At 40.0% G+C, this 15,862-nt stretch overlaps 1 protein-coding gene and 1 pseudogene across 1 annotated transcript in view; both read right to left on the bottom strand.

Annotated features, from left to right (window-relative positions):
• Positions 1–14,501, bottom strand: part of TMPRSS12 (transmembrane serine protease 12) — a 37,139-nt gene extending 22,638 nt beyond the window's left edge. The window contains exons 1-2 of the mRNA XM_060026216.1: positions 14,264–14,501; positions 13,366–13,564 (exon numbers count right to left, since the gene is read on the bottom strand). Of these exons, the coding sequence (XP_059882199.1) occupies positions 13,366–13,564; positions 14,264–14,501 (437 nt within the window). The remainder of the gene's footprint in view (positions 1–13,365; positions 13,565–14,263) is intronic.
• On the bottom strand, positions 9,473–9,910 carry LOC132434530 (large ribosomal subunit protein uL29m pseudogene; annotated as a pseudogene).
• Positions 14,502–15,862: the final 1,361 nt, after the last annotated feature.

The following is a 15,862-nucleotide window of genomic DNA, read 5'->3' as shown; positions in this document are numbered from 1 at the left end:
CTACTTTCATGTGACAAAGTCATAGCAAGTAAAAACCTAAATATTGTGATGTAGGAAAAGAGAAAAAGATCAATGGGACAGAAAGTCCCAAACGGATTCAAGTACATGAGAATTTAATATATGGTAGCAATTCTTACCAATGGACAAATGGATGAATTATTCAATAAATGGTATTGGGACAACTAGCTAACTAACAAACTAGTTTGAAAAGTGAAATAAAATTAAATCCCTGAAAAATTATTAAACACTAAAATAAACTCCAAATGGATTAAATATTTAAATGCACGAATCTTTTAAATAAAGACTTCCTATCTTTTAGAGATACGTAAAGTGGTATGTCTGAGATTTCTTTCAAAATAATTAGAGGGGGAGTTGGCAAGAATAAAGATGAAACAAGATCAGCCATGAGTTGATAAACTGAAGCTGCATATTATGCATATGGGAATTCATTAAACTATTTACTTTTACAAATTTTTGAAATTTTAGAATGAAACATTTGGATATTAAATTAGGATGAGAAGTTTAAAAATTAAACCAGAAAGAAAATATAGATGAATACATAACATTGTTATGGAAAGGATGCCACCAGGGAAGCCCAAATTTGCCTTTTTGTAATTCTATTTGAGCAAGTTGGAACATTCCACTGGACTATATCTCAGTGAGAAAGGACTTTATAAAGCATGACACTAAATATAAAAGAAGCAACTAATGGATCTTGACGTCTTTAAAAGCAAAAAGCAAGCAGAAATCAAACCAAACCAAAAAAGTCTTCTGTAGGTCAAAAATCAACAATTAAAACCCCAAGTGGTTAATACTTATTGCATGTGAAATTTACAAATGCCGAAATTCCTTTCACCCTTCAAATTGGCAGAATGTGTGTATTTAATGATTATGCTCAGTGCAGACAAGAGTCAGAGGAACAAAGTTACTCTTATTCACTGAGGAATATATAAATAGATAGGCACTCTGGCAGCATGGACCAATAGCCTATAAAAGTTGCATTGATTTTGACACTGCAATTCTACTTCCTAGAATTTATTCCAAGGAAATAGAAGATAATTAGCTATCTTAAAATTGGACTAGGTAACCTCTAAAAAGTTTGTAAAAATGTTTATACAGTCCTAGTTCTATTGTGTTTAAAAAGAAATTGTAGCTTAAATGCTTTAAGCTGCTTTAAAAAAATGATGTTTGGGCTTCCCTGGTGGCGCAGTGGTTGGGAGTCCGCCTGCCGATGCAGGGGACGCGGGTTCGTGCCCCGGTCCAGGAGGATCCCACGTGCCGCAGAGCGGCTGGGCCCGTGAGCCATGGCTGCTGAGCCTGTGCGTCCGGAGCCTGTGCTCCACAACAGGAGAGGCCACAACAGTGAGAGGCCCACGTACCGCAAAAAAAAAAAAAAAAAAAAAAAAATGTTTCTTTTCCAAATGTATACAATTTATCTTTCTTGAATTAAAATTTTTTCCCGTTTTATTGAGAAATAATTGACATACATCACTAAGTTTAACGTGTACTGCATGTTGGTTTGATTTACATATATTGTAAAGCGATTACCACAATAGGTTTAGTTAACATCCATTATCTCATATAGATACAATAAAAAGGAAAGCTGGTGATGAAAACTCTTAGGATCTACTCTCTTAACAATTTTCCTATATCATACAGCAGTGTTAACTATAGTCATCATGTTGTACATTACATTCCTAGTCCTTATTTCTCTTATAAGGGAAGTTTGTACCATTTGACCACCTTCCTCCAATATCCCCTCCCCCCACATCCTGCCTCTGGTAACCAACCACAAATCCCATCTCTTTCTCTAAATTTGGTGGGGAATTTTTGTTTGTTTATTTTTATTTGTTTCTACTTATAACTGAGATCCTGCAGTATTTATTTGTCTTTTTTTGTCTGACTTATTTCACTTAGCATGATGCCTTCACGGTCCATCCTCAATGTCACAGATGGTAGGATTTCCTCATTATTTATGGCTGAATTACACACACACACACACACACACACACCCCACGTCTTCTTTATCCATTCATCTATCAGTGGACACTTAGATTATTTCCGTGTCTTAGCTGTTGTAAATAATGCTGCTATGAAATGCGGTGCAGATATTTTTTCAAGTTAGTGTTTTCATTTCTTTTGGATATATTCCCAGAAGTAGAATTGCTGGATCTTGTGATAGTACTATTTTTAAGTTTTTGAGGAACCTCCATACTGTTTTCCATAGTGGATATACCAATTTACACACTCCCATCAGTGGTGCACAAGTGTTCCCTTTCCTCCACATCCTCCCCTTGATGATGGCCATTGTGAGGTGATATTTCATTGCAGTTTTAATTTGCATTTCCCTAATGACTAGTGAGTTGAGCATCTTTTCACTTACCTGTTGGCGATTCATATATCTTCTTTGGAAAAATGTCGATTCAGATCCTTTACCCATTTTTAAAATTGGATTATTTATTTTTTTGCTATTGAGTTGTATGAGTTCTTTATATATTTTGGATATTAACGCCTTATCAAATAGATGATGTGCAAATATTTTTCCCATAGGTTATCTTTTCACTTTGTTCATATTTTCTTTTTCTGTGTGGTTTTTTTAGTTTGATGTAGTCCCACTTGTTTATTTTTTATTTTGTTGCTTGTGCTTTAGGTGTGATTTCCAAAAAATCATTACCAAGACCTATGTCAAGGAGGTCTTTTTCCTGTGTTTTCTTCTAGGAATTTCATGGTTTCAGGTCCTACATTTAAGTCGTTAATCCATTTTGAGTTAATTTTTGTTAATGGGGTCAAGTTTCATTCTTTTCCATGTGAATATCCAATTTTCCCAGCACCATTATTGAAGAGACATTCTTTTCTCCACTGAGTATGCTTGGCTCTCTTGTCAATTATTAGTTGACTGTATGTGCTTGGGGTTTTTTTCTGGGCTATCAATTCTGTTCCATGGTCTATTTGTTTTTATGCCAGCACCATACTGTTCTAATTACTATAGCTTTATATATATCTTGAAATCAGGAAGTGCTTTATATATATCTTGAAATCAGGAAGTGCGATGCCTCTGTTTTTTTTGTTCTTTGGATTCAGGATTTCTTTGGCTATTCAGGGTCTTTTTTGATTTCACATAATTTTTAAGGGTGTTTTGTCTATTTCTGCAAAAAGTGCCATTGGAATCTTGATAGGGATTGCACTGAACCTATAGATGGCTTTTGGTAGTACTGACAGTTGAATAATATTAATTCTTCCAATCCGTGAACATACCTTTCCATTTGCTAGTGTCTTCTTTATTCCTAAGTATTTTATTGTTTCTGATGCTGTTGTAAATGTAATCAATTCTTTTATTTCTTTTTCAGAGAATTCATTGTTAGTGTATAGAAATGCTATTGATTTTTGCGTGCTAATTTTGTACCCTGCAACTGAATTCTTGGATTAGTTCTAATGGTTTTTTGGTTGTGTCTTGGGATTTTCTATATATAAAATCATGTCACTTGCAAATAGAAACAATTTTACTTCTTTTCCAGTTCTCATACCTTTTATTTCTTTTACTTGCCTTATTATTATTATTTTTTTGTGGTACGCGGGCCTCTCACTGTTGTGGACTCTCCTGTTGCGGAGCACAGGCTCCGGACGCACAGGCTCAGCGGCCATGGCTCATGGGCCCAGCTGCTCTGCGGTGTGTGGGATCTTCCTGGACCAGGGCATGAACCCGTGTCCCCTGCATCAGCAGGCGGACTCTCAACCACTGCGCCACCAGGGAAGCCCTACTTGCCTTATTTTTTTAAAAAATATTTATTTATTTATTTATTTTGGCTGTGCCAGGTCTTAGTTGTGGCATGCGGGATCTTTAGTTGTGAAATGTGGGCTCTTAGTTGCGGCATGCCTGTGGGATCTAGTCCCCTGACCAGGGATCGAACCCAGGCCCCCTGCATTGGGAGTGTGGAGTCTTACCCACTGGACCACCAGAGAAGTCCCTCTTTTACTTACCTTATTGCTCTAGCTAGGACTTCCAGTACTATGTTGAATGGGAGTGCGAGAGTGGGCAGCCTTGTCTTGTTCCTGATCTTAGAGGAAAAGCTTGCAACCTTTCAGCATTGAGTATGATGTTAGCTGTGGGCTTGTCATGTATGGTCTTTCTTATGTTGAGATATGTTCCTTCTATGCCTAATTTCCTAAGTATTTTATCATGAATAGATGTTGAATTTTGTCAAATGCTTTTTCTGTGGCTATTGAGATGATCATATGATTCTTTTCTTTCATTCTATTAATGTAATGTATCACATTGATTGATTTGCACATGTTGAACTATCCTTGCCTCCCAGGGAGAAATCCCACTTGATCATGGTGAACAATGCATCCTTTTAATGTGCTGCTGAATTTGGTTTGCTAGTGTTTTGTTGAGAATGCTGCATATATATTCATCAAGGATATTGTTCTGTAGTTTTCTTTTCTAGTAATGTCCTTATCTGTCTTTGGTATTTGTAATGCTGGACCTTGTAAAATGAGTTTTGGGAGGTTCCTTCCTCTTCAATTTTTTGGAAGAGTTTGAGAAGGACTGGTGTTAATTCTTCTTTAAACATTTGATAAAATTCACCAATGAGCCGTCTGGTCCTGGGGTTTTCTTCTTTGGGAAATTTTTGATTACTGACTCAACTCCTTACTAGTAATTGATCTATTTAGATTTTCTGTTTCTTTCTGATTCAGTCTTGGTAGGTTGTATGTTTCTAAGATTTTTTTCATTACTTCTAGGTTATCCAGTTTGTTGGCATCTGGTTGTTTACAGTAGCCTCTTACGACCCTTTGTATTTCTGTGGTATAAGTTGTAATGTCTCCTTTTTCATTTATAAGTTTGTTGATTTGGGTCCTCCCTCTTCTTTTCCTTGGTAAAGCTAGCTAAGGGTTTGTCAGTTTTGTCTATCTTTTCAAAGAACCAACTGTTATTTCGGTTAATCTTTTATTTTTATTATTATTTTATTTATTTTTGGCTGCATTGGGTCTTCGTTGCTGCGTGCGGGCTTTCTCTAGTTGTGGCGAGCGGGGGCTACTCTTCGTTGCAGTGCACAGGCTTCTCATTGCAGTGGCTTCTCTTGTTGTGGAGCACAGGTTGTAGGCACACAGACTTCAGTAGTTGCAGCACGCGGGCTCAGTAGTTGCGGCACGCAGGCTTCAGTAGTTGTGGCGTATGGGCTCAGTAGTTGCAGTGCACAGGCTCTAGGGTGTGTGGGCTCTGTAGTTGTGGCGCACAGGCTTAGTTGCTCTGTGGCATGTGGAATCTTCCCAGACCAGGGATCGAGCCCATGTCCCCTGCATTCGCAGGTGGATTCTCAGCCACTGTGCCACCAGGGAAGTCCCTGGTTAATATTTTATATTGTTTTTTTGTTATCTATTTAATTTATTACTGCTCTAATCTTTATTATTTCCTTCCTTCTAATTTTAGGGTCATCTTTTTCTAGTTCTTTAAGGTGTAGAGGTAGGTCGTTTATTTGGGATCGTCTTGCTTCTTTTTTTCTTTATTTTTTGCGGTACGCGGGCCTCTCGCTGTTGTGGCCTCTCCCATTGCGGAGCACAGGCTCCGGATGTGCAGGCTCAGCGGCCATGGCTCACAGGCCCAGCCGCTCCGTGGCATGTGGGATCTTCCCAGACCGGGGCACGAACCCGCGTCCCCTGCATCGGCAGGCAGACTCTCAACCACTGCGCCACCAGGGAAGCCCTGTCTTGCTTCTTAATGTATGCATTTATTGCTCTGAACTTCCCTCTTAAAACTGCTTTTGCTGCATAAGTTGTGTTTCCATTTTTGTCTCAAGATACTTTTTAATTTCTTCTTTGATCCACTGGTTCTTTTTTTTTAGGAGAGAGTGTTGTTTAATTTCCATGTAGTCATGAATTTTCCAGTTTTCCTCTTTTATTGATTTCTACTTTCATGCCATTGTGGTCAGAGAAGATCCTTGGTATGGTTTCAATCTTCTTGAAGTTGCTAAGACTTGTTTTGTGGCCTAACATATGGTCTGTCCTCGAAAATGTTCTATGTGTACTTGAGAAATACTCTGCTGCTGTTGGTTGGAATGTTCTGCGTATGTCTCTTAAGTCCACCTTGGTCTACAGTGTTATTTAAATCTGCTATTTCCTTACTGATTCTCTATCTGGATGATCTGTCCGTTGTTGAGAGTGGGATATTAAAGTCCCCAACTATTATCAAATTGCTGTTTATTTCTCCCTTTAACTCTGTTAGTTTTTGCTTTATATATCTAGGTGCTCCAACGTTGGATGCATAAATATTTACAATTGTTATATCTTCTTGATGGATTGACCCCTTTACTGTTGTGTGGTGACCTTTTTTTGTTTCTTTTTACCATTTACATTTAAAGTCTATTTTGTCTAATATAAGTACAACTACCCCTGCTTTTTTGGGGTTACCATTTGCTTGAATGTCTTTTTCTATCCCTTCACTCTCAGTCTATGTGTGCCTTTAAAGCTAAAGTGAGTCCCTTGTAGGCAGCATATTGTTGGACAAAAACTTTTCTGAACAGACAAAAGCTGAGAGAGTTCATTACCACTAGACTAGCCTTACAAGAAATGCTAAAGGAAGTTCTTTGACTGAAAGTAAAAGGACACTAATTAACATCATAAAGACATTAAAAGGTAGTGCAAAACTCACTGGTAATGGTAAATATATAGCCAAACTTAGATTCTGTAATTTGGTAATAGTGGTGCATAATTTACTTACAACTTTAAAAGTTAAAGGAATTAATATAGTAAAAATAACTATAACAACACTAATCTATTAGTTACACATTATAAAAAATATGTAAATCATAACAGCAATAACCTAAAATGTAAGGTGGAGGAGAAGCAAAAGTGTAAAGTTTAGGAATTCTATTGAAGTTAAGTTGCTAACAGCTTAAAATAGTGTGTTATAATTTTAAGATAGTTTATGTAAGCTTCTTGATAACCTCAAGGTAAAAACCTGTAGGAATTACACAAAAGGACTTGATAAAGAAATCAAAGCATACTGATACCAAAAGACATCAAAACACAAAAAAGACAGCAGGCTAAGAAACAGGGAACAGTGGATCTAGAAAACAACCAGAAAACAATTAATAAATGGTGATAGTAAGTCCTTACCTAGCAATAATTACTTTAAATGTAAACAGATTAAATTCTCCAATCAAAAGACATAGAATGGCTAAATCAACTTATATTACTTACCTATTTCAATTTATATTCAGACCGTGAGATTAAAAAACAGGTTATATACACTGAAAAGTACAAAACATTGCTGAAAGAAATTAAAGACGACAAATAAATGGAAAGACATCCCTTGTTCATGTATTGGAAGACTTAATATTGTTAAAATGACAGTACTACCCAGAATGATCTATAGATTCAATGAAATACCTATAAAAATCCCAGTGATGCTTTTGCAGAAATAAGAAACCCATCCTAAGATTCATATGGAATATCAAAAGACCCCAAATAGCCAAAATAATCTTGAAAAAGAAGAATAAAGTTGGAGGACCATACTTCCTGATTTCAAAACTTACTGAAAAGCTACAATAACTGAAACAGTGTGATACTAGCATAAGGGCAGATATATATACCAATGGAAAATAGAGAGCCCAGAAATACACCCTTGCATATGTGGCCAATTGATTTTCAACAAGAGTGCCAAGATAATTCAATGGAGAAAGGAAAGGCTTTTCAACAAATGGTGCTGGGAGAATTGGATATCTACATACAAAAGAATGAAATTGGACCCTTATACCATATGCAAAAGTTAACTCAAAATAGATCAAAGACCAAAATATAAGAATAAAGCTATAAAACTCTTAGAAGAAAACACAGAAAAGCTTCATGATATTGGATTTGGCAGTGATTCTTGGGTATGACACCAAAAGCACAGGCAACAAAAGAAAAAAATAGATAAATTGGACTTGATCAAAATTAAAAACTTGTGCATCAAAGGACACTTTCAAGAGAGTGAAAAGACAACCCACAGAATTGGAGAAAATATTTGTATATCATATATTTGACAAGGGATTAATATCTAGGATATATAAAGCACTCCTACAACTCAACATCCACAAAAAATCCAGACAGCCGAGTTCAAAAATGGGCAAAGGACTTGAATAGACGTTTCTCCACAGAAGAAATGTAGGACTGCCCTGTTGGTCCAGTAGTTAAGAATCCGTGCTTCCACTGCAGGGGGCACGGGTTCGATCCCTGGTCCAGGAGCTAAGATCCTGCATGCCACATGGTGTGGCCAAAAATAAAATAAACCTTAAAAAAACAGAAGAAATACAAATGGCCAGAAATCACATGGAAAGATGCTCAACATCACTAATCATTAGGGAAATGTGACTCAAAACCACAATGAGGGACTTCCCTGGTGGCGCAGTGGTTAAGAATCCACCTGCCAATGCAGGGGACCATGGGTTCAAGCCCTGGTCCGGGAAGATCCCACATGCTGTGGAGCACCTAAGACCATGCACCACAACTACTGAGCCTGTGCTGTAGAGCCTGTGAGCCACAACTACTGAGCCAGAGCGCCTAGAGCCCATGCTCCGCAGCGAGAGAAGCACCGCAATGAGAAGCCCATGAACCGCAACGAAAAGTAGCCCCCACTCGCCGCAACTAGAGAAAGCCTGCGCGCAGCAATGAAGACCCAACGCAGCCAAAAATAAATAAATTAATTAATTAAAACAACAGAACCACAATGAGATACCACTTCATGCTCATTCAGATAGTTACCATAGTAATAGTGTAAGTAATGAACTAGGGATATGGAGACTGGTATTCTGAATCTACTTCTCATCAGTGGGGAGTATTGGGGGACAAAAAGAAGCAAATTTAAGAGATACCGCACAGAGAGAGTCAGCTAACTGTCGAGGTAATGGGACTGTTGGTGAGGCTGTTATCTGAGAAAATAGAGAAGGGATAGAATTAGAGGGAAGATTTTTTTTTAATAAGATGGGAATTTAAACTTTATACCTGATTTTGACCACTTCCAGATTTAGCATGCCATAATAACACTTAGAACAGTTGATAGTCAGTTTTTAAAAATTAATTATTTTTGCCCGTGTTGGGTCTTCGTTCTGTGCGCAGGCTTTCTCTAGTTGCAGCGAGCAGGGGCTACTCTTTGTTGCGATGTGTGGGCTTCTCATTGCGATGGCTTCTCAATGGAGCACGGGCTCTAGGCAGGCTCAGTAGTTGTGGCTCTTAGGCTCTAGAGAACAGGATCGGTAGTTGTGGCACACGGGCTTAGTTGCTCTGCGGCATGTGGGATCTTCCTGGACCAGGGCTCGAACCCATGTCCCCTGCATTGGCAGGCGGATTCTTAACCTCTACGCCACCAGGGTAGTCCCAGTTGATAGTCATTTGACTAAAAACACAAGTTATTTATAAACCACTTAGTATGTATTCACTTTTGTATATAGATTGTAATCCAAGAAAAACAAAATGGTAAATTAAAAGTTCAGATGTCTTAGATAAGACTTGATTTCTGGGCTTCAGAAAGATGTGGAAACTTTTCCTGAAGAAAATTTTCTTTCTTGCTTGCTAAACTTGTCTTCCTTGCTTTGATGCAGGCTTGTTTCTCAATTCTCAATCTGACAAAACGTTTCACCTAGGGCACTGCAAAGAATCGTTTTCTATTGTTTCCTTTATTTAGGTACCAAGGTATAGGCCACTGCTTGAACTTGTGCCAGATGATTCTTCGAAAGATGTCTCTTCTCCAAGAACCAGGTCTAGCTTTTTCTTGACCAGTCTGAAGAATTCTGAGGGCATCTTCCGTTTCCTGGACAACTTTATCTAATGTATCCATGGAATCTACTACCTTTTCTAACTGCTTCAGACTTGGCATTGGCAATCTCTGCTGCTTAGCCTCCTGCTCTAGAGTTAGGAGCATGTTTCTTTCAGGAGAACATACCAAAGTTTATGTAAATCTTCATGACTTTTGTTCCTTAATTGCTGACAGGTCCATGAAGCTCCCTGTGCTAGCAGGGGCCTGAGGACTTATTAACAACCTGAAAGCCTTCAGGGCTGCTGAGACTGTTCTCTAGAGGAAAGAGTTTAAAAGTTCATGTTTGGACTTGTTGGGAATGTGACTCCAGTATATACGTATAGTAGGGAGCTGGAAATACGACTCAGCTGGAGAGACTTGGGAGTTGCCAGGACATGGTGACTCCTAAAACAGAAGTAGATGAGACATCTCTAGGGAAGAGTACAGATGATAAGGCAAGAGGATAGAAGGTGGAACTCTTGAAAATACTGCCACTTAAAAGAAGACAAAGACTCAAGGAATAAGGAAAAAAATTTTTTTAAGGTAGAGAATAGTGGTGTCTTAAAAATCAAGAAAAGAGATCAGAGGGAATTCCCTGGCAGTCCAGTGGCTAGGAATCCGAGCTTTCACTGCTGAGGGCCTGGGTTCAATTCCTGGTTGGCGAACTAAGATCCCACAAGCCGTGCGGCATGGCCAAAAAAAAAAAAAAAAAAAAAAGATGTAGAACAGCAGTCAACTTTGCCAAATGTTATACAGATGAAATAGGATGGGGATTGAGTAGAGGTCATTGGATCTGGCATAGAGGTGGGTCTTTAATAGTGTGTTCTGGCTACAAAAATCAGACTGCAATTGGGATTTTATGAGTCAATGCAGGTGAAGTAAAAGGGAGTCTTTCTTTCAAGGAGTCTAGTAGTGAAAGGAAGAATAGAAACAGGTAGGGTTTGTTTGCTAAATAACGATGAGGTGACCTAAACATGCTTGAAGGCTGTAGGGAAGAAGCAAGAGGAAAATATTGAAAAATACTAAAGAGACAATGAGGTGTAATGAAACAGCTATAGACTTGAGACTAGGTTTAAATCAATAGGTTGCCACTTTACAGCAATGTGGTCTTGGGAAAATTACCAAATATCTGTGATCTCTGACTCCTCAGGTGTGAAATGGAGATAACAGCTATCTCAGAGGGCTACTGGGAGGGCTTTTTTAAAATACAGAGTTATATGTAACATTCTTAAACAGTACCTAATCTCAGAGCGGGTCTTTCATGTTATAAGAAGGAATAAGGGATAACTGATGGTGCAAGGTTTAGGAAATGAGGGGGAACAGGAATAGAAGTGGCAGAGTCTTCTGAGACAGGAGGTACTCCTGAAAAATACAGACTATGCCTCAGTAATGTCGACTTCCTCAGCACCTAGCCCAGTCCCTAGCATATAATATACATTTAGTAAATGTTTGTTGAGTAAAGGGGTAAAAATATCAGTAAGATTTAGCCTTGAGAATTGTTAAGTGGAATATTAATATTATCTTCAAATGCTTGGAAGAGTAATGAGGTTTAATATATATGGCTTCAGAAGGCAGAATGAAAATCAAGACACTTAGTTCAACATAAGGAAAGGCTTTCTAAGAAATAAAGCTGCACAAAACTTAAATGAAATTCTTTCCAAGGTAGCAGTTCATCATCACAAGAGGTGTTTCAAGTAGAGAGCCAAATGATATAGTTATGGTTATGTGTGTGGATTTTCATTATGACACACCTGGATTTGATCCCTGATTTCACTGTTTTCCAGTCAGGGTCTCCCTACAGTAAAGAGTGGTTGTGAAGAGTAGTGGAAATTGTGTCTGAAAATATGCCTGACTCAATGAATTAAAGCAATAATTATTTCAGACTAGAGAACCCTTTACTTCAATATTTTAAGAAGGATTCATATACAGGACAGAGAATTGAACCACACCTTTATAATACCTCTTTGAACTCTAAGATTTTATGACAATATAACAAAGCTATATTATTTGACCAAGGTGGTATATCTAGTAGGTTCTGGAATCTTACTTAAAGCCACTGTACCACGAAGTGTCAGAGGAGGACTAGTATACAGGTCGCCCCTCTCCAAATGCATTGTTCTCCCCACGTGTCAAAGGAACAGACTAGGGCTTCCCTGGTGGCGCAGTGGTTGAGAGTCCGCCTGCCGATGCAGGGGACGTGGGTTCGTGCCCCAGTCCGGGAAGATCCCACATGCCGCGGAGCAGCTGGGCCCGTGAGCCATGGCCGCTGATCCTGCGTGTCCGGAGCCTGTGCTCCGCAACGGGAGAAGCCACAGCAGTGAGAGGCCCGCGTACCGCAAAAAAAAAAAAAGGAACAGACTAGTAAAGGCCCAATATCAGGACTTAATAGGTGAGAAGAGCTTTTCCAAGAATCTTCAAATCATACCAAGCAGGCTTTTCCTTCCTTGGTTTAAGATTTGAAAGCTGTTGAAAAGCAGTTTTTAAAGACAGCATTTTAGGAAAGAGTTGTAAGACACCCACACCTGAAAGACCAGAATTGATTTCTAACTCTGAAGCTGTTTTCTACATCTTTTTCTATACCCTTGGGTTTATACCTCAATAGCTTCCCATTTTTCTGATCTCTAGTCCTCAAGAGGCCAACTTATGGAACTGAAATGCATGTTTTTTAAATGTGGTAAACAGATTAAAAGATTAAAACCTTAGGAACCCCATCAGGCCAGTTACCCTCAGTTGAATTTTGAAGTTGTTGTTAGTTTTTCTTAGAGACTTTTCATTCTTCTCCCAGATAGCTCATAAAAATTAGAGACTAAAGAGAGACTGTATGACAGGTACCACGGTTTTCCACAGTATTTATCTTAGAGCTTCATTTTAAATGTTAGGAGGGTCATAAAGTTCTATTACAACTGTGGTGAATCTATTTCTCCAAGACTGACATCATCCATAGACTCAATAAATATTTATTATGTCTCCTGTAAAGCAGGCCAACTCCTGTATTAGTACCAGAAATACAAAATAAAACATGTAGTCCTTGTCTTCATGGACTTGTCTCACCATGATCTAATGGTGAGAAAGACAAATACATGATTACAATACAGTAATTTTTAAAGCTAAAAGAAATGCTATTTATTTTTTAAAGCAAGGTCCAACAAACTACAACCCACAGGCCAAATCTGGCCTGTCTCCTATTTTAATATAGCCCATAAACAAAGAATGTTTTTTACACTTTTAAATGGTTGGGGAAAACCCAAAATGACAAAATAGGATTTTGTTCAGATTTCAGTGTTCATAAATAGTTTTATTGGATCACAGCACACTCATTCAGTGATGTATCATCTATGACCACTCTGGTTCTACTGTGACAGAGTTGAGTATGGCCTGCAAAGCCTAAAATATTTACTGTCTTTACAGAAGACGTTTGTTGACCTCTGACTTAAGGGATTTATTTCAACAAATATTCAGTGTACTATTCAGTATAAGGCATTATGGCTACTTGGAAACATATCGCTTAACTGAACATGGCTGAAGTCAAGTGGTCCTCCGCCACTTCAAAATATCCCCCAAGAGCATAAAATAAGAGTTCTGTTCTGAATACATACCTAGTGTCCTTATTAGTGCAGTGGGCAGCCGTGAGGACCCATCTATTTTTCACTAAGCTTCCCGCACATACATGAACACGATATCTGCCAGATTGAATCTGTAGGCTAACTAGCCATGGCCATGCGCCAATTTGAGCTTCTGTGCCCCCTACAATCCGAGACCCCTGGAACATATTTGCAAGTGGTGCTGTTCCACAATCTAAAAATAAAAATGATACATTATTTGGACTGAACATATTATTATATGTATTACTTTATAATCTTAACACGTTAATGTAATATTTGAAATCCCTATTTAAAAAACGCATAAAGCAAGCTGGATACCTAAGCCATGCCCATATTTTGAAAAAAGATCTTAGAGAGCTAAGACAAACATGCCTTAATTGCTTACTCACAAATAGAAAGACATTAAATCAGCACAATTCATCCATTTTAAAACTCTTCTCCTGAGAAGTATAACCATGAGGCAAGTTTCTCTGGCCAGGTATCGTATTTTTCCCCCGTGTGAAACGGCCACTAAAAGAGCCTGGGACTGGTCAACCAAGAGCTACAAGTTCTAATACTTGCCATTTAACTTGTTGGGTTAATTCTTCTTAACTGTAGTATGAAAAAGTCACCTAACAGCCCTTTCATCTTTGAATTCCAATGAATTATTAGTCTGTAAAATGGGAATGACAAAGCCCAGAATGTTCTGAGGCGCATATACAGACGCAGAAGTGTATCGCATTTTTACTATTAGTACTACTACTATAGTCATTAAAATCGGGCTGCTTGGATCCGTAAATTTTTAGTTAAAGGCAGCTGGAAAAACAGAAAAGGAGGGCCCCAAATTCAAATACTACTTAAGTGGGGAAAAGGCAAGGACGACTGTCCAAAGAGAAGAACGAACAGATACTGCCTTTTGCGTTCAACCCTTCCTCTTCCGGGGCCTGGGTCTCCTGCGCCCTGGGCCTCCCACTCATGGCTTCAGGCCACCTCCGACCTCCGGCCTGTTCCCGCGAGGAGCCATGCCCACTCCTCTCAGAGAGTGAGTAGTGTTCTGAGCATATGAGAGCGCCCCCCAGAAACAACAGCGCTGCGCTCAGGAGTCCCAGCCCCATGTCGGAACTCCTGGTGGGCAAGATGGCGGCAGGCATTTCCTGCCCGCCCCCCTGCCCCCTTCCCCCAGCCCGCGAGCCTGTGCGCCCTCGGCCTGAGCAGCCCGGCAGAGGAGGTGGGCGAGGTGGGCGACGCGGGAGCTGTGCGGCTGGCTAGGTGCAGGGGGCGGGGTGGGGGGCGACGTCACACAACCGAAGTAGGCGAGGGGTTTTGATGGGGGCTGAGGCCTGTGAGGCTGCGGAAGTGCCTGGATGAGTCAAGGCCTCAGCCGGTGTTCTGGTTACCCGACCAATGAAATGTCTCGCCCTCAGCCAGGATCTGGGGATTCGCTAACTGGCGAGACCTTCCTGAGCCAGATCTACACACTTAGATGGTACAGTAGGACTGTTGTGGTGAGAGGGGAGCTGCTGGAACCTCTGGAGCAGCTCAGACTTCAAGGCCAGGAAGGCTTCCTGAAGTAAGAGCACCTAAGTTGAAGTGAGTAAGCTGGGGAAGGGAGATGTAAAGCAGAAGGCAAAGCAAGTGTAGAGGTTGGGATTTGAGACAATGTGGGCGTTGGGGGAGCCCAATTTCTGTAATGCACATTGATCTCATCATTAATTGTTCTGTAGTAGTTTACCTTCGACTGGTCACCTCAGGGTGAGCTGATTAAATCAAATGTAAGGACCTGCAGGGACATCCCTGGTGGTCCAGTGGTTAAGACTCCATGCTTCCGCTACAGGGGGCGCGGGTTCATGCCTCCAAGCGCACCCCCTCCACCCCAGAATTTAAGAACCTGCCTGGAAGTTGAGGACAAAGCCTGACTAAAGGTCACTGCACCCACCCCAAACACACACACACACACACACACACACACACACACACACACACACACACACACACACACACACACACACACACACACACACACACACACACACACACACACACACACACACACACACACACACACACACACACCCAGTCCCCAGCCTGAGAGGTACAACAAACACTGTGGGAAAAGAGCACAGAGAAGTGGCTCCAGTTAATCGATCCACGGAACACGTAGGTATTAACCTCATACTACGTACCATACACCAAAATAAGTATCATATCATGGGAGGTGTGTTAAGACCTGGCCCTCTGACCCAGAGAACTTTATAACTTGGCTAGAAGAGAAAATCAGGGGTAATTCACTTGGAGAACAAAGAAGGAAGCCGTGACACCCAAGCCTAATATGAATTCAGACACAAGGGATTGGTGTGGGCTGTGGCAGTCTGGGAAGGCTCCCTGCAGGAGGGGAATGTGAGCTGCACTTAGGTAGAGGGGGAAGATGAAGAAGAGGAAGGAGATGTAGTGAAGACAGACTAAGCAAAGGTATGGATATGTATTTGTGTTTCTCCAGAGAAACAGAACCGAT

This window comes from Delphinus delphis, chromosome 11 (genome assembly GCF_949987515.2).
Source record: "Delphinus delphis chromosome 11, mDelDel1.2, whole genome shotgun sequence".
NCBI lineage: Eukaryota > Metazoa > Chordata > Mammalia > Artiodactyla > Delphinidae > Delphinus > Delphinus delphis.
This window is presented reverse-complemented; position numbering and strand designations above follow the sequence as displayed.